The sequence below is a fragment of the Centroberyx gerrardi genome, chromosome 22 (genome assembly GCF_048128805.1).
Source record: "Centroberyx gerrardi isolate f3 chromosome 22, fCenGer3.hap1.cur.20231027, whole genome shotgun sequence".
Lineage (NCBI taxonomy): Eukaryota > Metazoa > Chordata > Actinopteri > Beryciformes > Berycidae > Centroberyx > Centroberyx gerrardi.
In genome coordinates, this window is record NC_136018.1 from 13,802,574 (window position 1) to 13,822,141 (window position 19,568).

Below are 19,568 nucleotides of genomic sequence, written 5' to 3' on the forward strand. Positions count from 1 at the left end.
AAAAACCTCCAACAAGTCGGCATTTGATTGCCTCATTTTCTCACCCACGCGTCTTTGAAGCTATACATTGGTTCCTGCGTGGGTTTCACGGGTCATAACTTAGTGCACAAAGCACCAAGTAAACATTCAATTCATTTCAGTTCGATTTAGGGAAGACGAAAAATCAGATTTAGGAGGATTTCATGCAACAGCAGCAGTAAGGTTTGCAGTAGGCCTTGTTAAGTTGTCCAGGGGAAGGCGAAATGGCTAAACACCTTGAAGGCACTATGGATTAATAAGCCAATTAACACCATAACCTTGTTCCAGACGCTTGTTTCAAGCTGTTTGGACGACTAATGGGTGGAGTTCAGTGCATCAGGACAATTGCTAAAGTATGAGGCAAGCCACATTCAAAACCTTCCTGTGATTGACTAAACTTCATGTGGCGAATCTGATTCATCTGGAACCTACAGAGGCTAAAACCCAGAAGAAAATCATTTGACCTACGTCTCTCTCTACAACTTTGACACACACGTACGCACAGATGCACCACACACACGCGGCCCGACTTCAATCCGAGCCAAGATGTACAGGTGTAGAGTGAAATTCCTTAACTCAAAGTTGACCGTGTAACGCAAACCTCTGAGCCGATCTGCGAATGGCGTGTAAGACTCAAGTGTTTGGCAAAGAAATAAACCAGCTGCTGAAGTCTGAATGAGTAAAAAGGCCCGAGGCTTCGCCCGTTCCAAAAAGAAAAGAAAGCTGCCGTGCTGAGCTAAAACAATGCAACCATGGTATGTCATGATTTCCCATCATGCTTTGAGAAACCCCTCTCTGTCCTACCTCAGAAAGGAACGTCCCGTACCGATACAATCGAATGTCATAAGATTTAAACATAAAACTCTATTTCATACACATATTATGTAATGGACAGAAATATGATATCATTGTAATATAGATCTGAAATTTCTCATCAGCGTTAAAGTATTGGACCTAGATCTCTGAATAAAACTTTTGTGAAAACGAGAAAATAACACAACATACTGTATTTACAGAGCGACTTTTGGCATCCATAATCAACTCTATATTACCACAATATGAGTGGCATGAGTGTTGGCAGACTGCTGTAACCACAGTCCGATAAACAAATGATTTGGCATGTTGATTTGATCATTTTTGATATAAGATTTTCTTAAAAAATAAAATCAAAATGGAACAGAGACTGGCAATAAATCTGTGCTAGCACACGACCCAGTAATTATAATTATTTGTCATATACAGTATTCAAAGGACTCCTGAAAACTCCCAAGCACAATACAAAGAAGGACAAGCCGGTTAGTATATACATATATAGTCTCTCATAGCCATGTTCCACTGAATAACTGTCCCCTTCTCTTTCTAATAGTCTTGATATTCAAAAAAAACAGATTTCTGTACACGTCTTTCCCCACATCCCCACCCTCTCTGGGAGATCATTGTCCTATCGGATGACCTTTCCTCTCTCTCTCCCGCGATTGGTCATCGAATGAAACCTCCTCCGCCTCCGCCTCTCGGTGGTCTGATGAATCGCTCCCCCTCCCAATTGTCCCATCACTGGCTGTTAGATGAACCACTCCTTCTTTGATTCGTCGATGGTTTCCGGGTTGTCGGTGCCGATGATGGCCGTGTCCGCCGACTCGCCGCCGGACTCGCCGTTGCCCTTGGCCTCGTTGGTGTGGTAGGTGCCCTTGTGACGGAACATGTAGCGGATCAGGAACACCAGCGTGCATAAGATGGTGAAGATCACCACCGCAATGATGCCTGCAGAGGAGAGAGAGACATCAGGTGAATAACAAGATAGTGATAGTGCATAGTGTCATTTTCAAACCTGGGTCAAATAGTTGGTAAAAATGTTGGAGCACTAGAGGGGTGGGGCTTACAGCATCAGGACAACAGCTGAAACATACCTAGCCTAGGTCCCAGAAGTAAATTTCCCATTTTTTTTTCTCCATACAGATTTCAGAAAATCAAAAACAATAGATATAGAAAAAAAATCCTTTAAATAATAATATGGTTACAAGACTGTGCACATAATGCTTTTAAGGGGGAATGAAGTACTGTGAGTGATGTCATCTATCCCCTTTCCCTCATTTTCAACAGTGACACTAATAATATAATAGCTACATATATAGCTGTTCCACAGTCTGATAGCTCATGGTCAGTCTACCTTACATGTTAAAATGGGAAATGTACTTCCAGAGCCCAACATTTCAGCTCTATGCAGACGCTGTCAGATATGTTGTTAAAGTATGCTAAAAGATCACTAATTTGACTTTCAAATAGTCAAAACATTCTGGCACGCCTTGTGTTCAACTATGTGTCAAACTGTAAGTAATTCCTGACACATCTGAGGCACATCCCGTGTTACCTTCCAACCCAACATGTGTTAACGATGTGTTGTTGCAACACATGTTGACACAACTACTCTGTGCCGACAGATGTGTTGAAAATGATGTCATGTCAATGTCACCTATTCACACGTCACACGCAAAAACGCTTTCAGAAACATATGATGATGACACTTGTACCTCCAATGATGGCCGAGTTCCTGTTGACTCCATCAGGAATCACCCTTTCCTCGTTGAAGGGGAACTCTGCATCTGAACACACAGGGAGACGGACAGAGAGGAAGGAAAGTTAGAAAGAAAGAAAGAAAGCAGCCTTCATTCTGTTTGTTTGTTCATTCTGGATTAACACATAAACCCAGACTGACTGATATTGCATGAACACAGAGTAGTAAAGATGTGTGAGAGCCATTATAGTAATACAGCCATTGCAGAAAAGTGATATACAGCTGCAGTATTGCATTTCCCCAGGGAGGAATCCATATCACAATTTTGAAAATTAACCCCTACCCTGCAAACCCTTTCAGGACAAGGACTAATCAATTTGTGTTAAAAGAAATGTGAAGAATAACAGGCTGCAGTGGTTCTAGTGGACGAGGATAGATGCAGTGTGGGACGTCTGCTATACTTCCATACATGCATACATCCATCCAGCCAGTCAACTAGCCAGATACATACACCAGTGCTAAGTGCCCCGAGGGGATGAGCAGTGTGATGTATTTCATTAAAGATCCACGGCAGGTTGAGAGGTTAATGACAGCTGCCGCTTCCACCCATCCGCGCGGCGATAAGTCTCGGTTAGCAGCCATCATCTAATTGGCTCTTATTCTCCCTGGATGGATAGATGTGGAAGGCAAACGAGTGGAGAGAGAGAGAGATGAGGGGGGAGGAGATGGTTGGTGGGCGCTAATAACAAGGGGTGAAGGGGGGGGAAGATGATACTGTTGAGATCTCCATTAAGAGCTCTTGTTCGCCGCCTCGCTTTCTCTCTGTCTGTCTTTCTAATTGAGCAACACACACAAATACACATGCAAAGACATGGACAGAGATTCAGACATGCCCCCCCCTCCCAACACACACACACACACACACACACACACACACACACCTTACTGTACTTGTGAGGACCTTCCATTGACTACACAAGGATAGAAGTACAAACACACACACACACACACACACACACACAAACAGCAACTCCCTGGTATGAGCTGGTGGCTATTTCTGCTGCTGGCTGCATTACCTATACTTCCCCTGGGAGGTAAAATACATGAGTAAGAAGGAGAGGAGGGAGAGGAAGGAGCGAAGGAGCGAAGATGGGAAGGAAAGAAGGGCAGAAGAGCAATCGACTGATTATAGTCTGTCAGCTGCCTGGAGGTGCTTGGATATAATGTCCAGAATCAATTGCAGATGGAAAAAGGAGAGGAGAGGACAGGAGGGCAGAGAGCAGGAGGAGAGGAGAGGAGAGGAGAAGAGAGGAGAGGAGAGGAGAAGAGAGGAGAGGAGAGGAGAGGAGAGGAGAGGAGAAGAGAGGAGAGGAGAGGAGAGGAGAGAGCAGGAGGAGAGGAGAGGAGAGGAGAGGAGAGGAGAAGAGAGGAGAGGAGAGGAGAGGAGAGCAGAGGAGAGGAGAGGAGAGGAGAAGAGAGGAGAGGAGAGGAGAGGAGAGGAGAGCAGAGGAGAGGAGAGGAGAGGAGACAACAGAAGAATTAACCAAAGTAAAGAATGAGGAAAAGGCAATAGAAATGTAAAAATAAAGAATAGAAGAGACAGACAATGATCGTGGGCAGCGAGGAAAGGAGGGAGGGATGCATGGATGATAGATACGATCTATCTGTTTATCTATAGAAACTACAAAGTAGAGGAAGGAGAAGGACTCGGGGGAGGGATGGTGGAGAGCTGGCAGAGAGTTTGGACCCGGAGCCGGATCAATGGACCTGATCGATCTCAGACGGTCCAACGCTCCCAAAGGCACAGTTGGAGCTGAGCGCAAGGAAAACTGCTGCATCCGGAATTATGACACTCTGAAACACCAAACACTGGTGTGGGCCGTAACATTAGATACAGAGTAGTGAGGTGTGTGTGTGTGTGTGTGTGTGAGGTATGTGTGCATGTTCCAAAAAGAGACCAGGGCCGGAAGGAGTTGGTACATGTATGTGTGGGATAAATTATCACGTGTGCTTATCAATTCATAACAGAAATAGAAACAGACACTTATTTGCGCGGAGGGAAGTTATTACTTATTACTAATTTAGTTGGGAATTCTCATGGGAATGTTGAATGAATGAAGGCTTCTTCTCCTTTGTGATTGGTAGAGATTTAATAAGGGAAATCAATACGGGATAATGGCTTTTACCTGGATTCACTTCATCAATGTGCTTCAAATGACCTGAATATTTTGTACATTCAGTTGTTGTTTTTATAGTTTTCTGGATATTGATATGTTGATTTTAACAACAAAATCAAACATTTGAGCGTCTATTTTCCCCCATGTATCTGTTTTGCATACACTCTGGGAGGAAACCTAATTGAATGTCAGCAACACCTTGAGGTCATTGGGGGTTAATCGTCACCTGTGTTGTCCAGATGCCAGGGATCTGTTGCGGCAGACATTGGTGGGATGGTGAGAGGCGACGCCCCGCAGTTGGACTCCACTAGTTTTCCCTGGTAGGACACCGGCGAGGCGGGCTGTCTGTCCGGCTGTCCGGCGGTCGGCGCGGCCTGGGCCTGGACGGCGGTTCTCAGCGCGGACTTGAGGGGCGCTACTTCGTTGAACTGCACCCGCGACAGGCACCCGACGAAGCCCGGGGTGTTGTAACGCTCGATGAGCACCGGGTCGATGTCGCCAGTTTCTGTGCAGAGACACGGGGAGGTGGAAGACAGAGACAGGGTCACTGGATGTTTTTGATGAACACATCTATTTGTTTTGTTATTGTCTAATGACATTAACACCACAAATTAATGAGATGTTAACTTATGTGGAACCACGGCAATAATGCTGTTTGAATTGATATTGAGGGACAGAGCGAGAGAGACAAAGAGGGAGAGAGAGAGAGAGAGAGAGCGCAAAATGGACCCATCCATTTTGTTGTTTTTTTCTTAGGACATTATTAACACAATTAATGCAATGTTAACTTATGTGGAACAACGCCAACAAAGCTCTTTGAATTTAACTGATACTGAGAGAGAGAGAGAGAGAGAGAGAGAGAGAGAGAACTCATCACAATATATCAGTATTTGGGGTTTTAGGGAAACCACAGGCTCACAAACACTGACCACAGCATTTTTAAAGAGCAAATCAAAGGCCTACATCAGCACATATTACAAAGAAGACGCACACACACACACACACAAAACACATTTGTCTGAATGCACAAAATTATACACACAGTATAACTGGTGAACACGCCATATCAGTGCTTACACTCAAGCACTGATATGGACAAATTCTGCTGATGCACGGACAGAGCAGCCCAACACTCTGTAGGTATAAAACACCCAGTAAGAATATGAATCCCCACAAGTGAGAATACAGACAACAAGGGGAAAGAGAGAGGAGGAGGAGGAGGAGGGAGAAGGGAGAGGAGGAACACGTACCGACATTGACCTCTAATGTCAAATTATGTGGGATGAATAATGAATTAACATGTCTGTCTTCATTCCTCTCCTGCCCTCTCTTTCTCTCTCCCTCTTCTTTCTCTCAATTCATTTTCTTCATTGGGTGTATTATTAGCATGGAACAGGGATTCCACATACTGCCAAAGCACAAGGCGACAAAGTGAATTTAATTCGCTATAGCACATAACAATCCAATAAAAAAAGTAAGTGTTACTCTTTATTCAGTATTGTTGCCCATTTCCCTTAATATGTGCCAACAATCAACAGTTTTGTGCACGTTTCCCTCTCTCAGGCTGCGGCCATCACCTTATTCATAGCCTTTACCGTGCCTCGGTGCGTGAGTCAGGATGACTAAAGCCTGCAGAAGGTTTATTTTAGTCTCTGTGAGTCTATCTGACCTCTCCATCTGTCTGGCTGTCGGCCGGTCTGTCAGGATAAGCTCTCCAGACACAGTCACGGCTCTTAGAAGATGCTTTCCTTGGGTTCTTTCCTCGCCCACGTTCAAATCTGTCTCTCTCATTCACTTTGGCCCCGTTCGCACCGCAGGCCTTCATGCTCAATTTCAAATTTCTCCTCATATCTGATTTTTTTGATGGCCGTATCTATTCTAGGATGTAACCCATATCTGATACTACTGGGAACTGACAGCGATGTCAAAAAGACACATGTTAGTAACCATAACAAAAGACGTCACTTGTTTCCAACACATTTCGGTTACAGTATGTGCGTCCAATCAAATCGCTATTTTACTTTCTTTCCATTGTTGTTTCTCGTTGTCCACCTTGCTAACGCTTTACAACAAGTAAATCTTAAGTCATTCCCCTAAGACAAATGTATCATTTTGAGCTTACGCAAATGACCGAAAATGTACTTACGGCCATGGCAATGCTGACAAGATGTGTATGTTAAAATGCAAGAATGTGTACACTTTTAGCTGCAGTTTGAACATAGCCTTTCTCTCTCTCTCTCTCTCTCTCTCTCCTTTGATTTTCACCTCTCTTTGATTTTCAAAGAGCTTGAGAGTTCAAACACGATGCACCCACACACACACAGACCGACATCTGACTTGTAGGTACAGGCCACTGTGCTCAGACTAGTCAGTGTGTTATCCTTGTATTAATGTTCATTTAAAAGAATGGTGTCGCATTTGAGAGCGAGGATATGTTTAAGCAACAGTTAACTCAACTGGACAAAACCTTGTCTGCCTTCATCAGTATCTGTGGGTTAGAGAAAATATTAGAGTGTGGACTTATAGAAACACTGGCATACTGTTGCTTTTTTCACCGTCAGACTGAAATTAACACTGACGATGGGTGAAATCATTCATCTTCATATCAAGCAGGCTCACATCGAGAATGCTTTGATGTTTTTAAAGTTAACACATTTTGTCCGTCTTAGAATGAATATTGCTTGAACGTTTCCTCGCTTGCTTAAACACTTCCTCGCTGCTGACACTAACACACACACACACACACACTCAAAAACTCACACAAATATGGAGAAGATAAAAGAGACGAGAAACTGCAGTCAGCGCACAAAATGATAGAAAAAAAAATGCTCCAAAACCAACAATTCGGCATAGACATCCGGCAAAGACATGAAGGCTGCAAAAAAACAAACATCCTTCAACACAAACATGGAATGATTTCACACCGTCAAACCGCCTTTAACACACTGCACAGCTGAGAAATCTCTTATTCCTTCACATGGATTCTGGATGTGTGTGTACAGATATAGTCAAGACACAGTTTTTACATGCATGGCTGCTGTGCTGCTGCACTATTGTGCCACACCCAAGAGGAATTGTTTGGATAATCCTGTGTGTTTGTGTGTGTGTGTGTATGTGTGTGTATGTGTGTGTAATTTGGTGGGGTTGATGGGGTTCTGAGTATCTGGAAGAGAGAGCAAACATTGCTTATAATGCAATTCCCTCTCTTTATTCAATTTTTATGGGTGCAACGCAAGTGTGTGTGTGTGTGTGTGTGTGTGTGTGTGTGTGTGCTATTGATTGCTGCCAGGAATAGAGCTCAGAGCTATCTGGGTCTTCTAAGTATTCATCATCTGACCAGACCTCCTACAGACACTTGCTGTGTGTGTATGTGTGCGTGTGTGTGTGTGTGTGTGTGTGTTGGTAATCATCATGCTACAGACACCAGATACAGGCTCTGCTCCTTAATGTCACACAGACAGAATCAAGCTGAGGTACCAGTGTTGTTCATGTGTGTGTGTGTGTGTGTGTGTGTGTGTGTGTAGCCCAAATATGGTCCAGCTCTAACAGATTAATGAGCCATTGGTCAGCCCCTTTCTATCCCACAATGCACTACAGGAACAGAGAGAAACATGACTGCTATCAATCACTTCACACCAGACGAGACGTGGTGGAAGGAGTGTGCATGTGTGTGTGTATCTGTGTGTGTGTGTGTGTGAATTTGCATGCATGTGGGTGTACAAAATTGATGTAGAGTGAAAATGAGAGAGAGGAGGGAGAGCCACAAAGAAAGGAAGAAGTGCCTCACAGCATTACAGTAAGCACAGTGAGCAGAATACTGATAATACTCTCATGAATACAGAATAAATATGAATACAACTCCTCTAGTTCTCTCTCTCTCTCTCTCTCTCTCCCTCAACAGTATATTCCTGAACATGTGTTGATCACTGCAGAGGCCTGGTCGTGAATACTAATACACTCTCTGATGGGAGCATCACAGACTGCTTTGCATACAATGGCGGTGAGGAGTAAATAGCCCACAAGCTTCCCTTGTTTCACATTTTTTGGGCCAATGATTTCATAAGGGAGTTGATATGTTTGCATTTAAAACAACACACCGGAAAAGGTCAGTGTTAGCCATAAACATCACATATTCTAAATGGACTGTGGGGTGGGTTGTGAATGATATGAACCCTCAAGCGCTTGTTCTTGATTGGATAATTCTAATTTGGTGAGAAGGTACTGGCTAAGATTGAGGAACAGGAATATTGTAATGTACTAACACGGACAATGCTATCATCTTGTCAGAACCAGCCTCTGCACACTGAGCTTAAGCCTTGTAATCCCTTCTATTGGTCTGCCCCGGCTGCTAAAAGGGTTTTCCATACCAGTCAGCACAGTCTGGGCAAACACACATTCTACCTGATGGGACTCGACACACTCTGCATGATTACAACAGGCCAAAGACTAATCCATTTCTTTTGAGATTGTAATAATGAAATGTACCATTGCATTATACTGCATGTGCACTACAATTTGGCACTGCAATTTTGTCGTGCTGCATACTGCATTTTGTCATACGGCACCTGAGTGACCCCACACACATACACACACACCCGTGCTTGCAAACACACACATACGCACATGCACTGTCGGTAGCAACAGTGACAAGGCAAGGTCGCAGTGTTGATCAGAGGATTGCGCCTTCTGATGGTCTGTCACCAGGGTGACCAATAGCAGCACATGAATAATTCATAGGTTGGGGCAGCGCACACAGCCGTTATCGGGTGAGAAAAGGTTTGGGCTGAGGAGGAAGGGTGGGGGTGGTGGGGGGGTGATTGCAGGTGATAAAATAAGAAACGAGTGAAAGACAGAGAAAAGAAGGGAGGATAGAGAGAAAGCTGCAGAACTAGCAGAGAGGGAGGGTGTGGCTGCCTCTCCAAACAGGGTCTGGTGCGAGGAAAAGGTGAGTGTGTGTGTGTGTGTGTGTGTGTGTGTGTGTGTAGGGGCGGGTGGGGGGTGGGTGGGAGACAAAGAGAGGTGGAAAAAGGAGGAGTGGGAGAAGGAATGGGGGTGATGAGAGGGGCGCTCAGATGGTGGGGCAGCCAAGGGAGGGCGAGGGTAGAGGAGATCAAATACAGTTGCCATGGCAACAAATGGAAGCCAGTGCAGGGGTGAGAAAGAGAAAAGGGAGAGAGGGAGGGAGGGAGAGGAAGAGAGGAGGAGAGAGGCAGAGAGAGAGAGAGAGGAGGGGGGTGTTAATGAAAATGTGATGCATTTAAGTCACATCAAAAAAGAATAACGATGTATGGACCCCCCCAATAATCCCCACAATAACACAAATAACACAAATGCACGCTTGCAGGTGCACGTACACACACACACACACACACACACACACACACACACACACAGAGTGTCTGCTGGTTATAGCTGGTGTACCACAGAGAGTGAAATACACAACATAGCTACAAGTAAACCTGAGAGAGCCTGAGAGAGAGAGAGACAGAAAGAAGGAGACAGAGATGGAGAGAGAAAGACAGAATAGATATAGGGGGGAGGCGTGGAGACAGAGTGAGAGTGATGAATCGAGAGAAAGCTAAAGACAACAGAGAAAGAGTGTGAGAAAGGTGGAGGTGGAGAGAAATAAGAGATGGGAGATGAGAGCTGAGGGAGATTTATGACTGTTAGTTTTGCACAGGGAAACTGCACCTGTGGTTGCAACGCCCTCCTCGACTGCACACTCACACACATACACACACACACACACACACACACACACACACACACACACACACACACACACACGCAGGTACAACACCAGTGCCACCTATAGCTTCCTCCTCAACCAGGATGCCAGGTTGCACAGATGCCAATTCAAGAAGCAGAGTCATAACAGAGATGCAGCAGCAAGCATAATCATAACAGCATAATATAATCATTGTCAAACTCTGTGTAGCAGCTCATCTTTCCTTCTGACTCAAACACACACCAGGGTGCTGGTTAATCCACCTTCAATTCAATTAATCCAGGAGGTGGATTTCCTTCCACATTCAAACGCATCAAATATTTTGGCTTAGTATCCAAACTAGGAGGAAATCATTGAGAAAAAATGTCTCTACCTTTCAGATTTCAGCTGCAGTTTACATTTACATTTTGAAATGAGAATACTGACAGTGAATTGCCCAAACCCTGGCACACTCATGCATGTGCACATACACATATAGGTGAAGACACTCACACACACACACACACACACAACTATAGTTACCTATGCTGAGTTTACGCCAGTGTCTGGATACAGTATGTGTGTCAGACAAACCTGCTTCCTCGCCTCTTCTTCCACTCTCTCTCCCTCTCTCTCCGTCTGTGGTCACTGCTATGTGGATCTCCTAACACAGTGGCACATTGGCAAACATCTCTCTCTCTCTCTCTCTCTCTCTCTCTCTCTCTCTCTTTCTCCCTCTCTCTCTCTCTGCACTGCAGTCCCACCCCCCACTCAAACACAGCAGCTGGAGAAAACCTGGAGTCTGGAGTGACGCTGACACGGATCAGGAGTCAGCAGTGTAAAGTAAAACTACTGGTAATAGCCAGAGAGGACAGCATGATGTCATCCTTACACACACACACACACACACACGCACATGGACATGGACCCAGACCAAGACCCACGCACACACACGCACACACACAAAGAAGAGACTGCAAACAGGGAGTACTTCTTTCTTGATTTAAAGGCACAGCAAGATTATAGAATTACCACACAAAAAGACAATCTTACAAGACAGATAAGAGAGAAACACTACTCTCTACTATCAGCCTCGTCTAGCGTGGCACTCTGTCGGGTTCATCAGAGCTTTAATCAGAGTGTCAGGGTGACTCATGGCTCTGCACCCCCGTTAAAGGTCAGAACAGACAACCAAAGATCGTTTTTGTTTTTGTTGATTTAGCGTTAGTGTTCGCATTTCACACTCCTGTTCTTAAAGATACAATCGGGAATTAATTTAACCATCTAAACTCTGACCATCTGTATCATGGGTATATTCACATATGTTGGTGGGGAGTTTGACTCTGACAGAGTTTGAAAAATAAGCATCTGTTTTATGGGTGTACACATGCATGTATGCTCTTGAAGATTTTGAAAAGTAAGGTTTTTGTGGTACTTTCTTAACCCATCATAACTCAAAATGGGTATCTATATTCCATTTTTCACAAATATTATACATTAAAACATCACTTTAGAGGGGAAAAAAGAGCTTGTTAGGGATTTGCTTAAGCTTTCTTGTGTCTTTATTCCAGTGCATCCAAATTTTACCCAGTGAAAACAAACCTTTCACAGCCTCAAAACTCACATTTGGCTTTCACATAATGTCAGACGTATCAAAAGCTCAGTCTGGATACTTTTCTGTATTCATATCATATATGCCACCAATTCACAATGTACCCCATATTCAATGTAGTGGAAAATCTGGGCGGGTGAGCGAGGCGTACTCCTCCCATCCCTCAACAGCTGCCCTTGAGCCTGTTGCCCTTCAGTGCCAACAGTAGAAGACTAAGTGAGTCCTAATATAAGTGTGTACAGTATATATCCAACCCTCTCTCCTAAATAATATCCCGGGCCGTTACTGGAAATATTTTCTTAGCCAACTTGCCTGTTTAAATAAAGGTTAAATGAAAAATTAAAAAAATACAATGTACAGTAATATTCGCAGTGCTCCTTAAAACAAATCTCCTCAGTTTTTTAACAGATTTGCAGTGTGAGCCTGTTTTTTTATGAGGCAAAGTAAGAATATCTTGATCTGCAAGATGGTATTGACAGATGGATTAGCAGAGGGAGATAAATTATACAGTGCATGGTTTTGGATATAATGATATTCATTGCTTATGGAAGCGCAAGACTTCACTTGTACGGGCTGATGCTTGAGAATTATGGTTGTTAAAATAGGGTAAAACATTTTTACTCGTGCTGCAGTGATCTTGCTCTCTATTAACTCTGTGTGAGAAAGAGAGAGAGAAAAAGAAGCAAGGGAGATTGTGGGAGCTCGAATGAGTGTGCTGTATTAGTGTGAGTGTGTGTGTGTGTGTGTGTGTATGCCCATATGAACGCGTATGCACCTGCAGAGTTTGGATATGTCCCTTATCAGTCACAACAGTCAATATAAATATGCCATGAAAGAAAAGGCCCATTTTTAACGAGAGCACACGAAAAAGGGAAACCTGACAAAAGGCTTCTGAATGGAAAATAACACCCATTATGCCTCAAAATTGCTAAAAAAAACGATGCCATTATATCTCCAAACTGCAGAATGACTTAACGTCTATGGAAAACAATTGGCAGCACCGTCAGGGAGCAATGTGTTATACAGTATGTGTCTGGACGGGTTAGCAGAAAGAGACGGCTAGTAGAATAAAATTAGAGGAGAGAAATAGGAGTTTCAGTGAGCTGCCGATGTACATGTCCTTTACAACCAGCCCTCAGGCCTACAATCATTTCTCTCTAATAGCAGTTTCACAGGGTTGCCATTTCTCTCTCTCTATTGCTGTCTCTCTTTCATTTACTCTCTCTCTCTCTCTCTCTCTGCCTTTGGCTCTGAATCTATTTCCTTCAAACAGATAGACAGACACACTCGCAGACACAGATACACACACACACGCACACTCACAGATTTACCGTGGCAGTGAGGATGGAGTTGGGAGTGTGCCTGCTGCTCTGCCTGATGTATGACTCATCTCCCCCCATCTATTCTACTGGGAGGCAGAGATCTAGGGAGCAGAGACCCATACGCAATACATCAGCCTACTCACACACACACCCACACACCCACACACCCACACATATACATACTGTACTTATGCACAGATAAAAAGACGCAGATCGCATTCCCTCACACAGACAGAAAGCAAGCACACACACACACACACACACACACACACACATACACACACACCCACACGCATGCTGCATGCTGTAACATAAACCTGCAGAGCATCAGGCAGCAGAGGCTTTCAATAGCCAATCAGCAGAGTGCTTTAACGATTACAGCAGCATATAGCTTGTGCTGAATCATCCCTGTGCTTCATGATCAATACCACACTATACAATTAGACCTGGCAGCCAACACTGTAAACCTCATGAACCTGAGACATGACAGGCCCACCAATCAGCCATAATGGACACTATGACAAGATAGGATAATATTGTTCTTGAAATCATGCAGACTTATTGCAATTTACTTGCTGATAAAATGCAGAAGCCTTTCAACTTCAAATAATGCTGCACTCAATGTTTTTGGAGTGTTGATATGGTTCAAAGGCCCATCCAAACAGTGTATTTCAGTTGTTCAAACATTTAATTGGCTCAAACTGCCTATATTTCAGAATAGGCTGGTTTGTTTAGGTTCTAAAGTATATGTTTACTTGACATGCAGATGTAGACAGGTTATATACAGTGAGGGTCAGTCAGTTCTATTGAAGATTTTTGCTCCAAAATGTGATATCCACTTTTTGATATATGTACCATGTAACATATACTCATATACATATATATACATATATGTAACTTTTAACACAGTATTAACTATTTTTATCATATCTTCATTGCAGACTGTTCTCTATATTTTAGAAATGATAAGCTTGCAGTAATGATATTTATAGATATATACTGTAGCATTTTGGAAATCTGTGTGCATGTCTTTATGTATCTATCCTTTAACCTTGAATGTCTAGCTCCCTTTATTCCTACCATTTTAATTCTAGCCAACTCATCTCAACCCAGAATCAGCAGACTGTGAGGTGAGAGAGGAGACATCTCTCTGATCAGTGTGTGTGTGTGTGTGTGTGTGTGTGTGTGATGCCAAACACAGAGGCTCTGTCTAACCGAAATAGAGAATCTGATAGCTCAGCTGTCTGAGAGCCTCTCTTGTCTCTCCGGTCCCGACGCAGAACTGGAACAGATCAGATGAGATGCGCAAAATCAAACGCCTGCTTGTGTTCTGCCTTCTTTGTTGCTTCTCTCTCTTTCTCTGTCACTTTCCGATCACACTATCATCCCTCTCTTTTTCTCTCTCTTTCCATCTCTCACCCTCTTTTCTCCTGCCTCTTGCTGTTTTGGTTTGAGACCTCTCTCTCTTTTTATCTCTTTGTCTATACCTATGTCTCCCTTGTGATATTCACTGCAATATTAATGAGCTATTTATTTATTTGATGTTGATGTTGTGTCTATTTATGTGTGTAATGTTATGCTGTATATGAGGGACTGGCTATATGTGGTGAAATACATGTACATGTTTGGCGAGTGAGGTGACTTTGTCCTGTGTGTCCTTCAAGCATCTGTGCTGTGTTAGTAGGGCAAAGATGGATGGCTTCTGTATTCTGTGTGTGTGTGTGTGTGTGTGTGTGCATGTGCATGTTAGTGTGTTCCCAGGGGTTCTTGCGGTGCGTGCAGCAGTCGATAGTTCTGGCTGGTAAGTGAAGTCAGCCATTACTTCAACCTCACTGACTTCCTCACTCCTCGCAGTGGAGGACAGAAAAGACGAGGAGAGAAGAGAGAAGTACCAAGAGGAAGAGAAGAAAGAACAGTGCAGGACACAAAAGAAAAGGATAGAATAGAATAGAATAGAATATGTTTAAATTAGGATTACTAGCTTCAGTCCTGTTCATCAAGCTAGAGCAAGATGCAAATGTTGAGGCAGGATAATCTCCCATCAGAGGCACAGTATAAGCAATACTTTCAATTACAGAAGCTAATAAAACCATCAAACTATAACAAGAGGTTCACCAGCTAACGGTTCATCACAGCTACCAAGGAGAGCCTGAGTGGGCAAAGCTTATTGGCTGTAATGATACTTTAGGGTAATCAATTTTAACTGTGAAGGCTTAAATTGAAAATTAGCCTTTAAATGCGCAGGGAATTACGTTTTTACATTTTGATATATAGTCTAAGTCCCAGCAGTCAGAAAAAGTGATGCGCAGGAATCACATTTTAATTAGCTTGAGCATAATATCAGTCCCTGAGTCTGCTTCCTTATTTCAGTGCCAGCGTTTCCTGCAGCAAATGTATTACTCAAGATGGTAGTGGCTGACTAACCTAAATACCTGAAGTAATATTGTGCACACTATATTTTCTATCTGCCATTTTGGTTTAATATGCAAGGGTAAATAAACTCCATTGAATTAGTTTGCATTGCGTTTGAAAAGTCAAATTCATATCAGTTTACTAAGTAAGTACAGGGAGGAAGCGAGTGTAAAGTCACGGTTTGCAATTGCATGAAGGAAATAATTTGAGGTTTCTAACAGACTTACTTGCCAAGGGAATTAAATACCAACGTTTTAGACAGGTTATGCTGATATTACGTCTTTAACATTAGATTAAATGGTAACAACTCTGTCTGCTCTGTTCCAAAACATGCCCAATATGCTCCTCATTGGCCGCAATGTTGATTTTGTCCAGCAGATGTTGCAGTTAGACCCTGTGTTCAACAGAGCTTTGATCCCAATGAAAATTAACACATATATAATGAAGATTTGAATTTTTTGGGGGGGGTTTCACAGTCAACGCAGGGTGTTCTTTTGTAAAGGAAGCTGTCTTTGCTAGTCAAGTGCTGCAGGAAAGCCTGACAGTCTTGCACGAGGCTACATTTTAAACTACCAAATATGAAGGTAATTTAAATTGGCAGAAATTGGCAAGGGAATTTACACCCCTGATGTATTCGTCCAATCCAACCCCATCACTCACACACATGCACACACACGCACACGCACACAGACACAGAGCTGAATGCAGCTGGTTTCACGTCTTGCACCAACATCCCTCTGAAGTCCTCTGGTGTTCTCTAGTGGACACACTGTGTCATTACAACCTCCTCTGTACAACATTCCATATTTGTTGTGATGAGTGACCTCACCTAATATAATGTTTCAGTTTTGAGAGTAATCTATAAGTCCGCCATAAAAACCTCACCACAAATTCAGCATGCCTCTACATCCAGCTGGTGTAGTCCACATCAAACAGAATCCGCACTTCCTGACACCTGATGAGCCCAGAATGTTCCTTTGGCCAGCAGAAATCTTCCTTTCACTAACTGTTTGAGTTCCCTCATGGATCACATTTGTTTGGTTTTACCCCAGACCTGTGGTTTGGGCCCTCTGTGGGCAGTAATGCAATGGTAAATAATAAAGTGGGTAAACTAGGAACTCCAGTTTACCCACTTTATCAAAAAGTTTACCGCTTTTGCCTTTTTTGGGGGGAGGGGGGGCACAGCATGAGAAGGGAAGATAAACCAGCAACCACAGGTTTTTAAACGGTTGTGAGCCAAAAAGCTTTAGATGAACTGACATACTCACCAAAGACTTTGCCCAAGAACAGCGTCTTCACAAGGTTGAACTGTGTGTCTGAGGCGTCTGGGAGGGTATAGCTGACCGGAGGGTAATGATCCAACTGAGACAGAGGGAGGGGGAGAAGGGGGGAGAGAGGGGGGGAGAGAGAGAGAGAGAGAGAGAGAGAGAGAGAGAGAGAGAGAGATAATATATTAGTATTTGCATTTTAAAGAGAGTGTCTGTCTAAAACCACTGACCACAGCATTTTCAAAGACCCGATCGAAGATCTGCATCAGCACATTAACCAGAGTACACAAGATGATGAGGAGGAGATGGTAATTCATTGTTGTCAGACACACAGTGTGTATGCGCATGCATACACGCGTGGGGAAATTTTTGTGGACCAACCAACCAACCGACCGACCGACCGACAGAGCGAGCTATAGAGCTGCTGGTCGCAGCTAAAAATGCATGATCTAAAGCTCCATGTCTCCCTCTTGTGGTCTTAAAATGTCATGCCACTCAATTTAAGAATTCTTCATATATTATTCCCATATTCTAGGACAGTCCAATCAATATTAGTGAACAAAGCCGGCAACCATAGACCCAAGACTCAAACATGTGATGTCATAAGATATGAAGTCTGGAATTACCCCATACACAATGAATGGAAGACTGATTTTGTGGACCCATGGAAGATTTGAGTTTTTATGTCCAAATGAATTTCATTCTAGTGTATAATACCCTTATCCTCAGAAAATCCACCTACTCTTCATCTTTACCATCATTCCCAAATTATTCTCTACAGACTATGGGAATAATGCATGGGAATATTGAGTTCCAAATAGCAACCAGGACATATCTTATATGCAACTGTATGCAAAGATAAGAGAACATAAAACCAAAACTGGACAGACCGGCCACTTTCTGTTCAAATATTTAAACACATTCCCCATCCACGTGTTTCATTGTTGAATATGACTTATTTGAATTTGTTCCAATAGCTTAGGTGCTCACACAGGTCACACCAGGCCAAATGACTGGAGGCAACGTCTCATTTGGAAAGTTGTTAATTTTTTTGTTTTTTTAATTTCCCTTTTTTTATTTAGTCAATCTAGTCGCTGATGGATGCAAACTGAAAAATGATCTTCCATAATGATCTTGCAAACAGACAGCACTCTCGCTCTTCATTAGGACTAGATAAATGATCACACATAATTAACAAGATGCAATTTCCAAAGTCTGCGGCGGGTTCAAAGCTTTTCCTCAGAACTGGAGGGTGAGAAAGAGCAGGCAGCGTATTTACCAAGAGGAACGTCGGAAGGGATGTGAGAGGAGAGAGTGTAATGGAGGGAGGGAATACACAACTTTAATATCCCTGCAACATAATTAACTTGTTATTGCTGTTTCACTGAAATTTCTAATTAGCTTGAAGGCTGTAGCCCACACTATTGAAGAGAATCATTTCAACCGAGTAAATTGCTTTCTGTGTGTTCCCTAAATATAAGAAGCTCTCCCTTCCTCTGTCTTGCTCCCTCCATTTCCCCTTCTTTTCCTTCTCTCTCTCTCTCTCTCTCCCCACAGGAGAGCTGTATCTCAGCATACGACAGTGTGCAGAATGCATACCAATGACCCAAGTCCGAAGGGGGGAGGTTGATTGAAAACAATGACTTTTGTTACTGTGTATTTTACCGGAAATGTGTTCCATTGATGTGTCGAATTGCAGCCGTGGCCTGTAAACTGGGAGCTGAGCTGGCCTGATACTAAAGGGTTGGGGATTTGTGTGTGTGTGTGTGTGTGTGTTGGGGAGGTTGTTGTTGTTTATATGTTTGAATCACTTGGAGCCTCCTATGCAGAAAATTCTCTCTACCCCCCTACCCCTCCAGACACACACTATTTTCCTCTCCACACACACACACACACACACACACACACACACACACACACACACACACACACACACACACACACACACACACACACACCAAAAAACCCATGCACACACACAGCATATCCTAATTTGATTCTTTCCAAAACCCTGGTCTCGGTGGAGCATTGTGTGGGTTTTGTTTTCCACGGTGACTGGAGGGTGGGATAATGGGGCACAATTAAATTGCGTTCAGCTTATTTACTTTTATCTGAGGAAACAAATTGGCTGCACAGCCAGGGAGGCCAGTCTGAGTCTCAAAACCCCACAAAAAGGTCCACAGAGGAAGACAACCAAGGAGGAAACCTAATTTTACCAAACTTTGTCAATTACGACCGCAATTATTGGGTTTCTTTCCTTTTAAAATGCTTCATTTAGACAACACAATTTTCTCTTTAAATGGTGCTTGTGCCTCTTAGGTTACATAAAGCTTACGTAAGCAAAGTAAACAGAGCTTACACAAAGAGAAAATTAACAACGGGTGAAACCATTTCCCTAACTATGTACTGAAAAAGAATGCAATTTAGTATAATCTAATTAAGTGCATATTCAAGTGAATATGCATTGAAAACTTTATAACTTTTGTAAGTGATAGCTCTGTCTCCTTAGTGATATTTGCGGGTTAAACCTGAAAAATTAC

The 19,568-nt window shown here is 43.2% G+C and overlaps 1 protein-coding gene across 1 annotated transcript in view; it reads right to left on the reverse strand.

Moving 5' to 3' along the window:
• Positions 1-1,186: 1,186 nt before the first annotated feature.
• The window catches only part of cntnap2a (contactin associated protein 2a), a 332,210-nt gene continuing 313,828 nt past the window's right edge, over positions 1,187-19,568 (reverse strand). Inside the window, exons 23-26 of the mRNA XM_071919513.2 lie at positions 17,029-17,122; positions 4,934-5,212; positions 2,547-2,618; positions 1,187-1,779 (exon numbers count right to left, since the gene is read on the reverse strand). Coding sequence (XP_071775614.1) covers positions 1,580-1,779; positions 2,547-2,618; positions 4,934-5,212; positions 17,029-17,122 — 645 coding nt within the window. The 3' untranslated portion in view covers positions 1,187-1,579. The remainder of the gene's footprint in view (positions 1,780-2,546; positions 2,619-4,933; positions 5,213-17,028; positions 17,123-19,568) is intronic.